The sequence below is a fragment of the Gambusia affinis genome, linkage group LG02 (assembly GCF_019740435.1).
Source record: "Gambusia affinis linkage group LG02, SWU_Gaff_1.0, whole genome shotgun sequence".
Classification (NCBI taxonomy): domain Eukaryota; kingdom Metazoa; phylum Chordata; class Actinopteri; order Cyprinodontiformes; family Poeciliidae; genus Gambusia; species Gambusia affinis.
The window spans coordinates 29,830,721-29,851,223 of NC_057869.1; the positions used below are offsets into that span (position 1 = coordinate 29,830,721).

Sequence of the window (20,503 nt, forward strand, 5' to 3'; positions counted from 1 at the left end):
AAAACCCAGACACACGCAGAACGATGTGAAAATGTCTGTTAGCCAGTGACACACACGATATTATTATTATTTCCTTTATTTTAATCACAGCATGGAAACTAAATGCAAAACAAGACAGGAGCTTCATTAATAGTAATCGCATAACCAACAAACCCACAAACACACATAAGTATTCAACAAGATCACAATAAACAAAGAACATTTTTTTTTAACAATTTTATTTGATGTTCAGAAAAAAATCATAAAGTTAAAGGCATAGCATCCGTTTTGGGATATACTTTATTTGAAATTCACCATAAAAGGATAAAACCTAAATTCAACATAAATGCCGGTGGCTTGTCTAACTATTATTACCCATAAAAACTTTTCCATAATTATGTCATAGGAAATATACAAACTTTCACACATTTTATTGAGATTTTATTTAACAGACCAACACAAAGTAATGTAAAGAGGAACAAAAATATGAAAATGCTTTACAACTCAAAATCTGAAAATGCAGCATGCATTTTCAGATGCACATTCACAAATACACTCCGCCCAGTCTGGACTAAACTACAGCTCTTTGCAAAAAGCATTGGGTAAAAATGTGCAAAGCTGGTATAAATGTGAAAAGAGTTTCAGCAGCAATTGCAATGAAAAGCAGTTTCACAAGGTTTCTTGATTCTTTAAAGCTGAGTACACACACCGCACTGAAGAGTTGTGAAGATAAATGCACTGGAGGTTTTAGTTGTAATATGGCAAAATGTAATGTAATATAAATACTTATACACTTGTCAGCATTACACATTAAAAAAGTATGAAATTAATTGTGCCTTTTATTGCTGAACTCACTCTAAAAAACAGGAAGAACTTCATTATAGAGAGATTTTAATTTTCTTTCTTCACTTTTCTTACCTTCCTGCTCTCTGTGTGTTGTGCCGTTCACTTCCAGCCATGTCTGTGACGCTCTGAGTTTGTTTTAAACTGTTGAATTATTGCTCCTTCTGTAGACAAGTAGACACTTCTGGCGCTCGAGTTCTTGCTTTAGACGTTTCCTGTGTTTCCCACTTATGAACATTGACTGAAAGAATTGGGCCTCTGTGTACCTCAGGAAAACATTAAGTATTAAATTGCTAACATTTATTTCATAGGAACTTATAGAAGTTCTTCTAACTGTAAGGTTGTGTAAAAAATATCCAATTGCAATAAAAAAAGGGAATTAATTTTAAGGCTTTCTGCAGTTTTTTTCCCCCATACATGCGGATGCATTTCTGTAAGAGGATCTACTGGGATCCATCCAGAGGCAGGAGAAAAGATCTAGTCCATTTTTGTGTCTGAAGGCACCGCAGTGATCGAAGACACTTTCTGCTCCATTTCTTTCCTCCGCTGCTTCTTGGCCGAGAGACAGATCCACACAAAAATAAAGAAACCTTCACAAAGAGGAAAGCAAAAATGGGTAAGTCTGAATTTGAACTGTTTTCAAACAAGAAGAGATGATCTTAGCCAATTCTCTTCCCTTTGCAAGATTATGATTCCCCCTGACAACAGAATAAACTTTGATCCTATTCCATCAATCACTTTGAAACTGTGAGAAAACTTGTCCAAATGTGACAATTTCCTGAACAATTTTCTAAACCACTTCCAACTGCGGATTCGTTTTGTTTCATTAAACGATCTGATTGGACGCTAGAAAAGATGATTGTTGTGTTCAAGTTGTGCTAAAAGGAGTTAGCCTATGAGAGAAGCTATTCTAGCCTGAAATAGCATCTCAATTCTAAATATGTAGCAGCAGCACTGACGTCCCCAACGCTAACATTAGCATCCACAGTTCATATCTGAAGACGTTCTGATCCTGAAAGACTTAAAGTGTAAAAGGGTAGAACAGAACTTTGCACCAGTCTGATGGTTAAATAACCTAAATAGATTAAAAACAATAAATATCTTTGTAGTTGAGCTCATGTGTCTATTTGTTCAGTAATTTAGCAGAAAACGTGAAACTGTTGCTTACTTTGTCAATAGATAGTTTTTGATTAAAATGTGATTAATTGTAAAGAAATTAATGACTGAACTTGATTTAAAAATTGAATGGAGTCCAACCATAAACATTAACTTTAGCTTGTAGGCACAACAGAACCTGCATGCTAATACTGACGAGTCAGACTGTCAGGTAGAATCTGTAAAATATAGTCCTCATACTCTGACTAGTAAAGCTAAAAGTAAATTCATTTAAATATTTGTCCACTGACTGTGACACATCTGTAAGGACATTTAGTTTTCAGCAGGTTTTCTTTGAGAGCTGAAGGAGACCAGTTGAATGAAACTAGACTGATGTCTATATTTTATGAAATTTTTGTTAGACAATAAGCAGTTGATGTTTTATGTTTGATGTTTTGTTTGTATTTCTCCTCTACCATCCCTCACTCTTACTGTTGGTGACCTAGGCGACCGCCCAAAAGGCCTAAGCCAAGAACCACCCCTGCTAACCAGCACAATAACGCTCTGATAGACGCAACTGATAGTTGTCACCTTGTAGGGAATTGAGGATGCAGAAAAGGTAGAGGACGGTGTAGTTGACATAACCAGAACCCAGGAAGGCCAGACCCCAGGTGGTCCCCATCAGGCAGGTGAGGCCCAGCAGAGTCAGGCCGCTCTGGCAGGACATGCTGAACCTCTGTGGGACTTCCTTTGACTTTCTGCTGGCGCTAGCTTGAAGCTTTGAGTTAGTCGTTAACATTTTCTTCATCTTGCAGATGCTTGAGGCCACTGCCATCAGAATGCCAGAGTTGAAGATGAATATCAGGGTGAAATACACAAGGTTCAGTGAGTAGAAGTAGGTGTCATCCGTGATCCAGCAGCTGTGAGACGGACGGATAATAAGAGGCAGTTAACAGGAGCGGGTCTTTGAATGTAGACAGAAGACAGAACATTTTGCACTCACATTGTATCACTTCACCCATTGTGGAAGTGATACGTTGCCATTTGGGATTTTTTAAAAACACATTCCCTTCCCAGAAACTACTTTGTTGTTGTAAGAAAGATCAAGGAAGCCACTGGGATAATGATGACATTATCATCAGACAGGCTGACAACAATCTGCTAAAAATTTACAACTTATGGAGTTTTTATCATGCCAGGTATATTAATGGGAAAAATGTCAGCCATTATATTACATTTAGTGCTGCTTTATACATTAAAATAAGATCCCAATTCACCTCCAGACAATTAAAGTGTTCTCAAAATGTTGCATAGTCACAAATAATCACAACTAAACATAAATGTTCTGAGTTTGCAAGCAAAAAATAGAGAAAAAGCATAAATAAATTAAATTAAAGTTACGTTTTACTTACATGCTGTTGGTTTCATTGGTGTCTGACATGGTCAACTCTGTAACTCCGTAAAACTGTTTAACGTTCTTCACACACAAAGATATGGACACAATTATCGCAGGAATCCCTAGAAAACAGAACATCAGGCATTGAGTTGTGTTAACATAAACTCAGTGCTCACATGAACTCAGTATTAAACTTTGAATAATATCACTTTTTGAGATGTTCTGAACTTAATCCCAAATTCTCCCCAAGCCTTTTCCTGGTCTGAACATGGGTAGAATTGTACAAGCCATATTCAGATCAGAAATGTCTGGTTAATTTGGTATTTGCTTGACAACAAAAATTGATGAACGCCAACATTCAAATGGCCATGTATGTATGTATTAGAAAACTTAGAATCCACAGTCAGAATCTGGAACCATCTCAAAACGCCGCGCCGACTGACGTGCTCCTGGTTTTGCCACATTTCTCAGTGCATTATTTGGTCCTGGAACCAAATAATGAAACAAGAAAACAAATTAAGTACAATGAAGGAAATATATGAAATATATTTGATTGGCTTATGAAAACCAGAAAATCCTGAAGATTTGCAGAACTTTTTGACATTAAACTAAATATTTTAGATTAACAGACTCAGTCATTAGTGCTCAGAGTAAACCAGACGTATCAGGCTGGATCATTTATCATTTATCATGTTTGTGTTGCTTTTCTGTTTATCATTTTTCCTGCTCAAGGCAGCATTTTGTCGCTTCAATAGTGAATAACTGCATTTACAATTGTGCTCTGCTACTTTTTTCTTCTGTCTACAACAGTAAAACATTTGTGATGATTGTTCCTGCTTCTCTGCCTGCCAGCTGCAGCAGAATCTCTCTGAGCATTAAAATCCAAGATAGAGAGACAGAGAGATGCTGTGACTTTGATTAATTATAATGATTGTTTTTCAGCTTTATTGTTTTGTTGCTCATACTCAAGCTAAAGTGCACAGGGAGAAAAAAATGGTGTCTGTGATTTTTTTTTCAATGTCTCCAAAAGGAAGATATTCTTCAGGTAAACCAAATTTTGATTTGCCTTCCTGAAAACCTGAATAATTTTTTCGTTTGCGTTTTTCTCGCCCTGCATCAAACCGAAACACAGCGATGTCATAACACTCACCCCATCCGACGAGAGACAGTTTGAGCAGGTAGCGTTTGTAGTAGGTGTTGAACACCTTTATCAGCAGCAGGTAGAGGTGCAGGGCCTCGATGGCCATCCAGGTGAAACAGCAGAGCAGCGAGTAATGCATGAGCGCCGCTATAAAGTCACAAACCCAGTCTGGCTCCACCGTGGCCCCCCACTCAGTCAGCAGGAAGGTGGAGTTAAGGAGAAACAAGGAGCCGCTCAGAGACACGTGGATGGACATGGAAGTGTCCATTTTGTGGCTCCTGAAGGACGAAAAACAAGATCCATGAGGACGCGCCGACTGGACAGGTTATAAACGAGAGATTTTATCAGCTTTTTAATAAAACACTGAATTTACTGAACTATACTTGGGAGTATAGCTGGGATTTGTCAAACTTCTACAAACCCAAATCACATCTGTAACTGATCCAGAGTTACCAAACTTCTCAGAGCCACGGCCCCAAAAACCATTAGCTTCTGATTCACTTTGCAAATCCATTAACAAAACTAATATAATGTACAAACTTTTCTTTCTCACTTTTATTCACTATTCAATAACTATTACATTTGTTCAGCATTCATGCTGCCTCATAAATTCTGATTTTAGTTGGCGATGAGTTTTGTAGATAATATATTCTGAATTCCTCAATCTGATCATTATATCATAACTGATAATAACATTCTCTACCAGAAAAAGGATATCTTCTTTTGATTAGAAGAAAATATTATAAATATTTGTTAGGTACTGGGGTTTTTGGTTTAGTTTTAGTTGTGGGTTGGGTTCCTATTTGTTCCTACCACTAGAGGGTGCCAGAGGCTGCCGTCCCGGAGGGGTGTGTCGAATCTCCCGACACACCGGTTGCTGATCACTCATCTGCTCGGATGTTGAAGAGGAGCTGACCGACACTCATTCAACGCCTGAGTGTTAACCTGCAATGGTAGCCCGAGCCACTGAACAAGAGCCTCTCTGTGTTTACCTGAGTTTTCCTCTCGAGTAAATCACCTGTTGCTTGTCACTTTCAGGTGCCGCTCTGGAAACGTGGAGTTCCCTTCCGAGAACTTGTCCCGCTTGTTCTTACCTGTCCGCCCTCCGCCGCAGCCTTCTCCCTCTGGACCCTCAAAGGACCCACTCGAAGACCTACCCGATCCTACGGCCCGGAACCCTTCCCCCAGCTCGTAATCCACCTCGCCACAAGTAAGACCACTCCTTTTCTTCGAAGCTCCCAATTCCCATGACCTTAAACTCACCATCTCTCTGTTACCTTCCTAGTGTGTCATTCAGACTGCGAGCCGTTTCCTGGGAGACGCTTCCCCGCCCGAGATACATTTCTCTGATTTCTTTGTAAAATAAACCTTTAACGGAACATCTATTCTCCTGTCGTGTTCTGCATGTGGGTTAGGAAAGTTGAGCCAAACATGACAGAACACTCAGGCCAAAATCCTAGCCCAGCGGACGCGATAAGGAAGACTTTATCTGAACAACACTCTCTAATTCAGTCCCACGAGTCCGCCCTGCAGGAGCTGAGTGCTCGCCAAGCTGAAACCAATCGCCGCTTGGATGAGTTAACCACATTTCTACGGAATTCTCTTCCGCAACCCCCGGCACCAGAACCAGTCGCTACTCCGGATCCAGTTCCACCGGCCAGAACCACGTTTTCAGAGATCCGCCCGCCGACTCCTGAAAGGTTTTCTGGAGATCACAACAAATGTAAGGGATTTATATTACAGTGCTCCATAATATTTAATCATTACAAAGTTTTTCACATGATAGCTCGAAGATAGCTTACATCCTGTCCTTACTGTCTGACCGCGCCCTATGCTGGGCTGAGGCCCGTTTTCCCACACCCACTAATTATGGTTGCTCTTTTGATGAGTTTTTAAAAGAGTTTAAACAAGTTTTCGGTCAGGACCAGGACACAGCCTTTAACTCACGGGAGCTATGGAATTTGAAGCAAGGGCAACGAACCGTTTCGGATTTTGCCATAGACTTTAGAATTAGAGCAGCCGCTTCCGGCTGGGATGCCGCAGCTCTTAAAAGTGCGTTTTTTCACGCCTTAAACGAACCGATAAAGGATGAATTGGCCATCCTTGATGAACCGCAAACTTTAGAGCAGTTAATAGCTCTATCTATCCGACTGGATACCAGGATCCGTTCCCGAGTCAAAGAAAGAAACCGAAGAGTCTCTGCGGTTAAGATGTTTGCTGGCCCCTCGATTACTCTGCCTGAATCCCCACCACCAAGGGCTGGCGATCCCGAGCCCATGCAGATTGGCGCGACTTTTCGCCTCTCTCCGGAGGAGAGGCAGAAACGCATGGTTTCCCGGCTATGTCTTTATTGCGGGGCCCCGGGCCATTTTATTGCCACCTGCCCGGAGCGTTTAAACCGTCAGGTCCGCCAGTAAGAATGAGGAGGCTGGCGGACCTCCCTCTTAACAAAGAAACTCCTCGCCTGTTACTGCCGGCAAACCTCGCCATCGGCAGCCATGATTTCCCGCTGTCTGTTTTCATTGATTCGGGGTGCGAACGAGATCTTATGGACACAGCATTAGTCCACCAGCTGTCTCTAGAGACCGTTCAGTTGCCTGTTCCGCTCCGAGTTACAGCTATTGACGGACAGTCGCTCCCCCGAATCACTCACCAGACTAAGCCGCTGCGTCTCATTATTTCCGGTAACCACAGCGAGTTGATTTCTTTTTTTGTCTTCCCCACCGCTAACTCATCTGTGATCCTCGGTTTTAACTGGTTGCAACGTCATAACCCACATATTAACTGGGCTGACAAACGTCTTGAGTCATGGTCCACTTCCTGTCATGCTTCCTGTCTCCGCCAGGTCCTCCCACGAGGCAATCTGAACCAGCAGCCTCACTAGATCTGTCTACAATTCCTCAGAGTACCATGACCTGGCACCAGTTTTCAGTAAAACCAAGGCCCTTTCACTTCCGCCTCACCGTCCATATGACTGCGCCATCGATCTCCTACCCGGAGCACCCCTTCCATCCAGCCGTCTCTATAACATCTCCCGACCTGAGCGGGAGACTATGGAGAAGTATATTAAGGAGTCGTTGGCTGCAGGTATCATCCGCACATCCTCCTCTCCTCTAGGGGCGGGATTCTTCTTTGTGGGAAAGAAAGATGGCTCTCTCCGTCCCTGTATTGATTATAGGGGTTTAAATCAAATAACTGTTAAGAATAAATATCCTCTGCCCCTATTATCATCTGCATTTGAACCGGTCCACGGCTCCACCATTTTTTCCAAACTAGACTTAAGAAACGCGTACCATCTTCTTCGCATTCGTCAAGGTGACGAGTGGAAGACGGCCTTCAAGACTCCGTTAGGTCACTTTGAGTATTTGGTCATGCCTTTTGGTTTGTCTAATGCCCCTGCTTTTTTCCAAGCACTTGTCAACGACGTCCTGAGAGACTTCCTTAATGTTTTTGTTTTTGTGTACCTTGATGATATTCTCATCTTTTCTAAGAACCTCTTGGAACACCGTCGCCATGTCCGTCTCGTCCTCCAGCGGCTCCTGGAAAACAGACTGTTTGTGAAGGCAGAGAAATGTGAGTTTCACAAAGCTTCAATCTCCTTTCTTGGTTATATTCTAGAGGGCGGGCAGATAAGACCCACAGAGGAGAAGATCAAAGCCGTGTTGGATTGGCCCACCCCGGACTCACGTAAACAGCTCCAACGGTTCCTAGGATTTGCAAACTTCTATCGTCGTTTCATTCGAAATTACAGTCAGACTGCCTTACCCCTAACATCACTAACTTCGACCAAGTCCAGTTTCTGTTGGACCCAAGCAGCAGACGCTGCATTCAAGAGACTTAAATCCCTGTTTGCGTCTGCACCGGTCCTTGTTCAACCCGACCCGCAGAAGCAGTTTATTGTTGAGGTTGATGCCTCTGACACGGGGGTAGGAGCAGTCCTATCACAGGTTTCGAACACTGACGGCAAAACTCACCCCTGTGCCTTTTTTTCCCGTAGGCTTTCTCCCTCGGAGCGAAACTATGACGTGGGCGATAGAGAACTGTTGGCCATCAAGCTGGCCTTAGAGGAGTGGCGGCACTGGTTGGAGGGCGCTGAACATCCCGTGCTGGTTTGGACGGATCATAAGAACCTGGCTTACCTCCAATCTGCTAAGCGACTTAATCCTCGGCAGTCACGCTGGTCCCTGTTTTTCTCCCGGTTCAATCTCACCATTTCCTTCCGTCCTGGTTCTCGTAATATCAAACCTGATGCCCTCTCACGTATTCACTCTCCAGATGACTCCGACAGAGTTTCTACCACGATTCTGCCTCCTAGCTGTGTGGTAGCGTCAGTTTCTTGGGAGATCGAAGATCTTATAAGACAAGCCCAGCGAACCGAGCCCACTCCCGAGTCCTGTTCCCCAAATAAAATTTATGTTCCATCTACAGTCAGGTCCCGTTTTCTACACTGGATCCATTCCTCTAAGTTTTCTGCACACCCGGGCATCAGCCGTACCATCGCTCTTATTAACCGGAAGTTTTGGTGGTCATCTATACATAAGGATGTTAAAGAATTCGTTTCTGCCTGCCCTGTTTGTTCTAGGAATAAATCCTCCCACCGACCTCCCTCGGGCCTCCTCCAACCTTTACCCGTCCCCAAGCGCCCATGGTCGCACATTGCGATTGATTTTGTCACTGGCCTTCCCTCTTCTAAAGGTATGACAACAATCCTTACCATAATAGACCGTTTCTCTAAGGCCTGTCATTTAATTTCCCTCCGTAAACTACCATCTGCTTTTCAGACAGCTCAATTACTGGTTAAACATGTTTTTCGTTTGCATGGCATTCCAGTGGAGATTTTGTCTGACCGAGGACCCCAGTTTACGTCACAGGTATGGAAAGGTTTCTGTTCAGCGCTTGACGCAAGAGTAGCGCTGACATCTGGGTTCCACCCACAGACCAATGGCCAGACTGAGCGTATGAATCAAGAACTGGAATCCTCTCTCCGTTGCCTCACATCCACCAACCCTGCTGACTGGAGCATTTTTCTCCCATGGGTGGAGTATGCTCATAATTGTCATGTTTCTGCAGCCACAGGTCGGTCCCCCTTCGAAGCCTCTATAGGGTATCAGCCACCGCTGTTTGCGACTGAAGAGGTCGACATTGCCGTTACATCGGTGCAACACCACATCCGCCGTTGTCACAAGATCTGGAGGGAGACGGTTCACGCACTCAACCGCACAGCTGGCCAAAACAAGAGGCTGGCTGACCGCAGGAGGATCCCCGCTCCTGATTACACCCCGGGCCAGAAGGTATGGTTGTCGACACAAGATATACCGCTAAAATCTATGTCCAAGAAACTGTCTCCCAAGTTCATAGGTCCTTTCGAAATTCAGTCTGTTATTAACCCTACTGCAGTCCGCCTGCGCCTCCCTCCCTCCCTGCGCATTCACCCCACGTTCCATGTTTCTCGAATCAAACCCGTCCAGACCAGCTCGCTCTGCCCTCCTTCCGAGCCCCCTCCTCCTCCCCGAGAAGTTGATGGCCATCCGGCCTACTCCGTCCGCCGGATCGTGGACTCCCGTCGACGAGGTCGCGGCTGGCGATACCTCGTTGATTGGGAGGGCTACGGCCCGGAAGATCGTTCCTGGGTCCCCGGCTCCTTCATTTTGGATCCATCCCTTATAAGGGACTACCGTCGTTCGCTTCAATCCAGCTCTTCTAGGCCGCCAGGTGGCGACCATTAAGGGGGGGGTACTGTTAGGTACTGGGGTTTTTGGTTCAGTTTTAGTTGTGGGTTGGGTTCCTATTTGTTCCTACCACTAGAGGGTGCCAGAGGCTGCCGTCCCGGAGGGGTGTGTCGAATCTCCCGACACACCGGTTGCTGATCACTCATCTGCTCGGATGTTGAAGAGGAGCTGACCGACACTCATTCAACGCCTGAGTGTTAACCTGCAATGGTAGCCCGAGCCACTGAACAAGAGCCTCTCTGTGTTTACCTGAGTTTTCCTCTCGAGTAAATCACCTGTTGCTTGTCACTTTCAGGTGCCGCTCTGGAAACGTGGAGTTCCCTTCCGAGAACTTGTCCCGCTTGTTCTTACCTGTCCGCCCTCCGCCGCAGCCTTCTCCCTCTGGACCCTCAAAGGACCCACTCGAAGACCTACCCGATCCTACGGCCCGGAACCCTTCCCCCAGCTCGTAATCCACCTCGCCACAAGTAAGACCACTCCTTTTCTTCGAAGCTCCCAATTCCCATGACCTTAAACTCACCATCTCTCTGTTACCTTCCTAGTGTGTCATTCAGACTGCGAGCCGTTTCCTGGGAGACGCTTCCCCGCCCGAGATACATTTCTCTGATTTCTTTGTAAAATAAACCTTTAACGGAACATCTATTCTCCTGTCGTGTTCTGCATGTGGGTTAGGAAAGTTGAGCCAAACATGACAATATTATTATCAATCATATGTCAAATTTAATTTCATCTCCACAGTTCTTATTGGCTGACAGACGGCTCCTGTTGGCGTTTTTCCTGTCAGAAACTTTTCCATTTCACAGTCGCTATGCTAGCTTGTGGAGCTAAGCAGCTTGATAGATTTGACGACAAGCCAATTATACAGATGAGAAAGAAGATCTTTTTTTGAATTTCCTGTTTGTGGGACAAAGAGGCCATTTTCTATCTTCTATCTCTGTCGTCAATAAGTTCCTGTAACTTGTAACAGATTACAGTTTCTTTGAAAAAACTTTGATCTGATTAACAAGGCCAGATGTTGAGGAAATATTTATGGTAAAAACCCCTTCACTGGTTTAAGTCGTTGCCATCGACTACAATGTCCCAATAAATATGACCAGAAAAAAAAGCAATACATCAAACTAAAAACCACATACATAAAAAACAAAGCAAAAAAAAAAGATGAGTTTCAGTGATTTAAAGGTCTCTTTAAGGTCCAACAGTTTTCTGCTAAACTGTTTTCTATAATTTGGAATGAGTTTCTGTGAAAGCCAGGTCACTTCTTGTTTCATACCAGATGTTGAAAGCACAGTGACTTTCACAGAGTGTTTAGATGTTGCAAGGAGGAATTAAAAAAGACGGTTTAAAATGAAACTGTTGCACAAGCAGTGAACAAAAGCCAAGATTTCACTTCCTGTGGTTTAGGATTTCCACAGGCTGTCCTGGTTTACTACTAGGTAAAAATGAAGTTACAATGCAAGTGAAAAAAAAAAAAAAACAAACAAAAAAATCCTGGTCTTCAGTCAATAGATTGAAGTGGATTTCTCTTAAATGTAAATCTGAGCTGGAAAACAAAGGCAGAGGAGACAGACAAACTAAAAAAAAAGGTGAGAAAACCAATAAACATTTGGTTCTCTATTTCAAAATGTTCTCATATCAAGGTCTAATTAGAGCTACTTTCTCTATCTCCAGAAAATAAAGTGACATAGCAGCACAAAAATGTGTTTCTAGCAGGAGGAAATGAACCCATGACCTCTTAATGAAAGTGTTGCCTCTGTTAGTTCTTTGGACAACTCCATCGACTGTATCTTTCTGATTGCACAGTCACGTACTTTTCCATCAGTAGTTGCCATGGAGACATTTGGGGACTTCTTGAAACCTCCTTCAATCTGTCCTCAGGGTGACCTGTCATGGTGTGAATTCACCCGGGCGTCTTGCTGCTCTCAACGCCCTTCACTTGCAGGTTATAGCACGGATTGTTAGATCTCTTGTGTTTTTTTTTAGGTTTTATTTTTTGCTTCGTCACATTTAATATCTAATTTTTATCCAGGTTTTCAATGGTGCTTCAGAACATTTAACTCTTCATAGATGTACAGAAAAGTTCACATTTGATTTCATAAGTGCAAGCTGAAAGGTGGATGCTTACCTGTTAAACACATAAACAACGAGAGAAGAAGCGCTGAAGAAAAGAGAAATTCCACAGCCTATGTAACTGATGTAAGACAGTATTTTCCAATGGGCTTCATCTATTGGTGTTTTTATCTAAAAAATAGTAAAAAAAAAAAATAAAAAAAATAATTAAAACAGTGGAAATACCAGCAGGGATTCTCAAACATACTGGTTCACTTTCAGAAACTCTTGGAAACAAGTTAAAAGTGCAAATCACCATCATCTCTCTCATCTCATTAATGAAATCAATATACTCTTTTATTCTAATTTCTTGTAGTTTTATTTCTCGTTACCAGAAGGACAGCAAAGGGTGTTGCATGGCTGCACTTGCAGGTAACTTGATCTCGGTCGACTTCAGTTTCACATCCATCTGGTTTCCAGGCAAAATCTTGAAACAACATTCAGTGTTTTTTAGTTGCTGGGAGAAAATACGGCACATTTCTAATCAGGATATTTTAAGCTTTGTGTTTGAAAAGCAAGACCTGCTCTAGTATACTTAACTTCAGCAACTATAAAAAAAATTGCTTTAATACATTAAAATCTATGAGATTAATTCAATGAAATGAATGGATTAAAGTCTCTGACCCAACCGTTACAGAAACAAGCTTCACCTTGAAGCTCTGACAAAGATCTGAACAAAGTAGAATAAAATGTTAGCTGTTAGCTGTTGTGACAGCAGCACCAGAACCCAGCGGGTGTTGGCTGCTGGTGTGGATTATATATATGCGGTCCAACTAGAATGGCATTCAGCACACTGAAAAAACCCCCCATAAAATTGTAACAAGTAATTAATTTATTCTTTCCTGTGTAAATTTCTTAGAATACTTGAAATTAGACAAATTAACTTCCAAGGAACTTTTCAGCAAGACATATGAGCTTGTTTTGAGTCAGTAATTCCTTAATAGTGATAAATACTTCTAGTTCCATTGATAGATTATTTTACGTATAAAAAGACATTTTCCCCATTTTTAAGTGAAATAATCTGCCAATGGAACTAGCAGTTTTTCACCACTATTAAGGAATTATTGGTGTAAATGTCTTGCTGAAAAGTTAGTTGTAAATTAGTTCTGTCTTGTTTAATGTGTGCTAAGATATTTTGACTAGAAACTAAACCAGAAATACTTGGTAAGATTCAACCCTTTGGCAGTCTAATAAAGAAGCTCAGGGTCTAAACAGATTGTTTTCTGTCTATTTTAGCTTAAGTTTTTTAGATACTCATGATTTCCACCGACTATAAGTACTTATTACTAGAGATTACTCTTTTGTTAATTAACCAGTAGCTGTTGTGGCTGTTAGAATGTATCTGGAATACCAGCTCGTCAAAAGTTGGTCAAATCTTTTACACGCCTACCGTCGTCTTCATCAAGGTAGCGACACTGTAACTGGGAATCATTCTGTGAAAACACAAACAACAGAGAGTCACCTTCTCTCATATTTTCTTGACTCGGTGAATGTGAGCCAAGCGTCTTACCCCTTCTGGTTTTACAACCCTGAAAGTCATTTTGATTGGTGGGTTGAGATTCTGCAGGTGAGACTCGCCTAACGCCTCTATCCTGAGAACCATGGAGCGGATATCCTCCATGTCAAACTGAGTCGGGAGACAAAACAGGAACGAGGAGAAGCTCAGCCCACTGTGACACTCTGCACACACCGTTTATTTACCACGGGAAACTGTTTGAAGAAAGTGTTCAATGAAAATCCCACCTGGAACTGGCTGTGGTTCTTGTAGCTGACCAGGGCGACAGCTCGCTCCTCTTGTGGGATGTTTTTCAGTGCGTTCACTGGGATCCAAACCTCAGGGATGAATGAGTTGTTGTTGGGCCATATCTGGTAATGGTAAAAACACAAAATAATGTCAAGTAACTTTAAAATAAATACACAAACATATTTAACATTTTTTATGAACTAAAAACAGCTGACTTGAAAAAAAACCCTTTCCCATTAAAATGTATTTTTATGGTTTACAAGCAGGCAGAAACGAAAGGGACGTAGCAAAAGTACAACTTCCTGTTCCATTGCCCCATATTATTTCATAATATTCACCTCAGTATAAAAATAAATAAACATGACCTTAGTTTAACCTCTGCATAAAAGAAAACATCAGATTGTTGGTGTTTCTCAACCTCTCACCGTCTTCCTCTTCCTCTTCCTCTTCTGACCTCTCCACTACCTGAAGATAAACTTTCATTTCTTACATTCCTCTTCCTCATCTTCATCTCTCCTTGTTGCTGGCAGTTCGCGCCACATAGAGGCAACATACACAGAGGATCATCTAAACTTGATTTCACCTCAAGATAGAAATGTTGCTCGGATCATTTCAGCTCAATAAGCTGCAGATAACTTTATTTATCATGTACTTATTTTATGTGGTGGAAATAAAGGGTGGAGGAAACATCTGATGGAACAGTGGAACCTCTGAATACAAATTCAATTCCATCCAAAAGACAAGTTGGAGGTTTAAAATATGTATTTGGAAGAAATACATTAAATAAATGGAAATCAGAATCATCAGAACTCAAAATGATTGTAATACCAGAGATAAATGCAGGTTGGAATGGGAAGAATATTGAATAATAAATATCCTGATCACAGTTTCTTCCTGTTGTTTTGCTGGGAAAGAACCAGCATATTCCTCTCCATCTTAAAGTATTTTGCAGTGGACTCATATTCCTACATAACCCACAAATATGAGGTGCTCCTCACACCCCATGATCACCTCGTTGCTGTGCAGAAGTGTTGAACATACTTGTTTTTCTGTCTCTATGAAAGCAATAAATAGAAATTGTTTGTCAAACATGTCAGACACTACTTGAAAACATCACACATTGTCATAAGGGGGTGTGGTGGTGGTCAGGCAAACGCAGTAGACCCAGATGTGGTGTAGATGCAGGAGTTTTAATGGTAATAAATAAACAGTAACAAACAGTCCGGGAATCTGGCAGCACTGCTGAGCGGAAGGCTAATGCTCACTACAGGTAGCAACAGGAAATACGAGGACTTAACAGTCAACTCAAAAATGACAAGTGTCACTCAGACCTTCATAGAGGTTCACAGAGGTACACAGACGTAGGAAGACGTACATTGACGTAGGATCCGACAAACACACAGAGACACAGGTGACATTAAATACACATGAGGTAATCAGGGAACGAGACACACCTGGGAACTAATCACGGGGAGACAGGACAACACAGAGACTCAGACACACCAGAAAACTAGAAATAAATACACAGAGAAACATGGATCCTGACACACATGTAGCAACACCAGGAGGAGGCAATTATGTAAACTACAGCAGCCACATCCTGCTCATTCTCATTCAGTGATTTTTTATTTTTTTTCATCCATATGCGATCCGGTTTGTAGGTTTTGCTGTATTGGCTCACACTCTCTGGGCTATTTGTTTTCTAAAGAAAAATCATTTTCTGTCCCTTTCTCCTTGATTTTATATTGGTAATCTGCTTGGGAAAAGAACATGACTGTTTTCTGTCTCCTACTCCCAGCTGTCTAATCACCGAACACGACAAAATGCTTCTTTACAGAAAACCTAAAAAGCCCTGAATGTGTCTCTGTTCTGAAGTGACTGGCAGGTTGATAAGCTGACTACCTATATTTTTTCAGAAAATTTTTAGGATGTTAAAAAGTGAAAGTATCACAGGTGATTGACTAGTTTAAGAAAAACTACTTTAGATCAAAATTGTGAATGTTGGATTGAAGTGTAGGCTCAGAGCTTCTCCCACTTCTCAAGTCACGGCATCTCAGAAGGTCTGAAGTCTTTAAGCACAGAGTCTATCAAACAGAATCAAAAATGTATGTCTTAGCTGTGCCATGTGGAAAGAGTTAGGATCTCACAGAAGCTCTAATGCATTGTGGGAAAATGAACATCAGCTGAGTGGAAAGAAGGCAAACAGGTGTGAGGCAAACAGAACCAGCGGAGTCCTCCATGTTTCCAGTGTTCCAGTCCCATGAAGGGATCTTTATATTTCCCTGCTTCAACACTCAGGATTTAACTTACTGAACTATTAACAGACTTCTGCAAGATAATAGAATTGAGCATATAAACTTAGGACTATGGTGCTATTGTACTACAACATAGCAACCATGATGTCAGTTATAAGCAACAGAGCAATGGAAAACATGAAAATCATAAACACTTCAAACCATAAAGTAAGTTTGCTGTGTTTACTTTGTTATCTGTTGTGCTGTAAAACTCCAGCAGGCGACCAGAGAACCTTCTGTAGACCACAACTAAGGCTGTTTTCATACCTGGCAGTCTGATAGATGTGGTTAGATTGGGGGATCAAAGGTGCAACAGGTTCCATTTTCAGATGATGTGGTTCACTATCACACAGCACCATGTCAAACCATGAAGCCCTTCAATGAACCTGTTCACATCCTCACTGCACTAGTGGTTCTTGATGGAGGTGCAGCACCAAGAACCACTAAAGGAAACAATATGAAAACCTCTGAAGAAAACACCGAGCGCAACGTCCTTCTTCACAAAATGTAAACAAAAATGGAGTGGCCTCAGATTTTAGGAGTTGTAGGATTTACCTTTTGTCTTTGGCAAAAGACCACAAGAAATTTCTCCCTCTAGTGCTAGACTCACACATTTATTTTGGTTGTATTTACCCAGAATGCCATGCGCCATAGTTCACTTCCTGCTTTTGGAGGTCCTGCCAATCCTATTGGCATTCACATTCAGGATTCAACTGAACTGACACCTAAGTTTTTAGACTTTGATTCTTGGTCTGCATCAGAGTTCGATTACACATTCACATCTCCCCAAGCGAACAAAACCTTCTAGGCAAATGAGCACGAGTTCAATTAAAGTGGACTAAACAGGGCTAGAGTAAATGCACCCTAAGGCTTATTCTTCTGTCATCAAACATTATATATTTGATGACATTATATGACACTTGTAACTTGGACCAGGAATATTTATCTAATCTATTCATATCGTTTGAGAGGCCTCAGGGACAATCTATCAGGATCACTATTGCAAAACTCTCAAGCATTTCATTCAGCCTGGGTGACTTTCATTATGACTTTCATTAAATAGAATCATGAGTAAATTTGCAACAAAAAACAAAACAACAGAAAACAGGCTGGTTAATACTTGGAGAGGTACTGCATGCTTACAGTATTTCTCAAAGTGTTCGGAGGTATGAAGAAGTACGATAATGTACTTCCTCTGTAGATTACACCATGACTACACCTTTCATACCTCACCATCTTTACAAATGTCGTACCTGAGGAGCTTCCATTGGGATTGTGTCTTCTGACACGTTGAAGACTTTGTCACTGATTTTGGAAACATTCACAGACAAGTACTTCAGGTTGTAGGTGTTGGAGCTGCCAATCTCAAGCTCTGTCATATTCATAATTTTATGAATTACTTGCTTCTCCAGTCTATAGAAGGGACAAGACAAAACAAAACGTGTCTGCTTTATAGAAAAAAGCAATGATTGAATACAGTGCCTTGCTCGCACCCCTTTGTCCGGTGAAGGTTTTGGGGGATTTACATGACACAATAACAAGGCATAGTGGATAAGAACATTTTTAAAGTGTTAGCACAGATTTTACATTAGAATTTGGTCTGGGCTTTGGCTGAGCTATTTCACCACTGGAATAAAGCTTGATTTAAATCCCCATGAAATGATGCTGCCACTACCATGTTTTACAGTAAGGTGTTCCCTACTGTAAAACATGGTGTGTTTTACAGTACAGTGTGTTCAAGGTAATGTGTAGTGTCAGGTTTTTAACACACATAAATAAAAGTTCAGCTTTTGTCTCGTCTGACTAGATCACCTTGCTCCACATGTCCGATGTCTCTTACATTGTATCTGGCCAATTGGAGTACTTTTGGATTTCACCTTGAACTGACATGATGAGGTTGCGTTGATTTATGAAGCAAGACAGAGACAGTGAGCAGATTTGAAGTTTTAATCAAAATGATAAGCAAAAGTATAGAAAAATGATATGGAGCTCAGGGGGCCAGAGTAGGAAAAAAACAGAGACCAGGAACAAACTGCCAGTAGAGAAAAACAGGGATGTAACGGGACCAAATGTGAGGAACTAGAGAAGAGTGAGAGAGGAGAAGAGGGGTATAAGTACTGGGAGAGTGAATGCTGGAACAGAGGACCTGGGCTGATTCACTAATAGGTTGCAGGTGTGAGATGAGAGAGCAGAAGGCACTCTTCTGTTTATGTTTTTGATTGTGTACATTTATTTTTTATGTATTCTCCACATCCCTACCTATCATCGAAATATAAATCAGTTTGGCCTAAACTGTCATTTTAAAAAACCACAAATGTTTTTCTCTTCTCCGATTACGTGTTACTTTGTGCCGTTCAGTTTCATAAAATCACAGTGAAATACTTCATGTTAGTGGCTCTCGTGTGATAAAATGTCATAAAGGGGAAAAATGCATTTGAAGGCCCTATTCAGTACACACACAGTCAGTTTAAGAGACTACAAGAAACAAAAAAAATTGAGTTTTAATGGCAATGTTGTAGTGGCTACTCTGCTTACCCAAAAAAAAAAACCAACAAAAAAAACAAACAGACTGCCACTTACATTACATAAGCCTTCTTCATATCAAGATTAGTTCTGAAGAGATCTGGACAAGAATTCTTTATGTACAGGAGTTCTTTCAGTTCCGTCTGGGCGTCGTCAATTTCTTTCAATCTGTGAATTAGTGGCAGGATAGAGTCTTCCCTGCAGTGGGCGTGGTAGCAGTTGGTGTCCGAGACGTCTGACAGGAAAAACAGATCAAACAGAAAACACTATGAAAAATTATATGTATTTTGCACAGTTTAGGTTGGTGAAATCGCATCGAAGGGTAAAAGTTTCAATATAAATCAATTATTTTCCAAGACTAATACAAATTAGCATACAGATGTAAACAAAGTCTTTTACACAGGCACTGTGAACATATTATGAACCACCTCTTAACTCCTGGTTAAACAGAAAAAACATAACACATTTCCCAAGAAAGATTCTCCTACTTACTTCGATATATGGTATACACAGTGATGTTATGATTTCCATTTGTCACTGAACAGTTTAAGCAGCCAGACGATCCAAGGAACCACGTGTCATTGGTTGCAACACAATGAAAGAAACATTCTTCTTCATCGTTCTCACATACAACACCTTCAACATTCCTCTTCTCGGTCATGTTTTCATAAGGCACCATGACATTTAGATTGTACTCAGAGATGCTGATACACACTGAGGACAGAAGGCCAAACAAACTCATTTATTGTATATAAAACAATAAAAAAAATACTCTTTTTATTACCCTGTTGCTGATGTTGCACTTCTGGAGAAACTGAGTTCTCAGATCGTTTTTTTTCTAAACAAGTAATTAAAAAAAATAATAATAATCTGGCACTCATACCTTGATCAGCCCTCGACTGGTGGAGCAGCAGTAAAACCAGAACTGGAATCATAATTTTTGCTCTGTGTGAATGGAATAAAAATATACGGAAGAAAGGTAAAGTAAAGGAACACTTTCCTTTACTTAACAAATTTATTTACCGTAAAATTCTTTCTATATGGATCTCTGTCTCTACATACAAATAAGGCCTGGCCAAAAAAAATAAACAGTGAGTGTTTATAAAGTGTCTTCATATGAACCTCCAGTCTGTCGTGGCACATAGTTCTGGTTCTGCTGGAGGTTTCTTCCTGTTAGAGGGATTTTTTTCCATCTCCACTGATATGAGGGATTTTTGATTCATACACCTGTTACATGTCTTTTGAAACTTTTTTTTTTTTTTTATTGCATCTTTTTTCAGTCTAGAAGTAAAGCCAACATCTCAAAGTGGCCTAGCCAAAGTCCTGAACTGAAAAGATTAGGGTCACGTCAAGGAGCACGTCGCCAAAGATAAATAGTAAATACTAGTGAGAACATACAAAAACTGTTGAACAATTAAAAGGTTTGATTGCTGCAGTGCCGAGAAAAGAAAACCTTATTGAATAAATAATATATATTTATGTCTGAAACATTTTTGAGTTAGTTGTAAGATAAAGTAGATCAAACATTGCAGAGCAAAATGCTAGAAATTGGCAACATGACTTAATGTTTTATATGACACAGTGCAGGACAAAATATCTTTTTGCTTTTACAATGTATTATATTGTACAATATATTGTATTGTATTATATATA

The 20,503-nt window shown here is 41.2% G+C and overlaps 1 protein-coding gene across 1 annotated transcript; it reads right to left on the bottom strand.

Moving 5' to 3' along the window:
- Positions 1–232: 232 nt before the first annotated feature.
- Positions 233–19,786, bottom strand: LOC122820136 (adhesion G-protein coupled receptor G5). The gene is made up of 13 exons (XM_044097324.1): positions 19,734–19,786; positions 19,343–19,564; positions 18,908–19,085; positions 17,581–17,740; positions 14,033–14,155; positions 13,800–13,916; positions 13,680–13,722; positions 12,622–12,716; positions 12,306–12,421; positions 4,464–4,732; positions 3,330–3,435; positions 2,509–2,837; positions 233–1,412 (listed from the first exon to the last, which is right to left on the bottom strand). Exons 1-13 carry the CDS (start codon positions 19,783–19,785, stop codon positions 1,300–1,302), a joined length of 1,923 nt encoding a protein of 640 aa, XP_043953259.1. The 5' UTR covers position 19,786; the 3' UTR covers positions 233–1,299.
- Between the last annotated feature and the right edge of the window lie 717 nt (positions 19,787–20,503).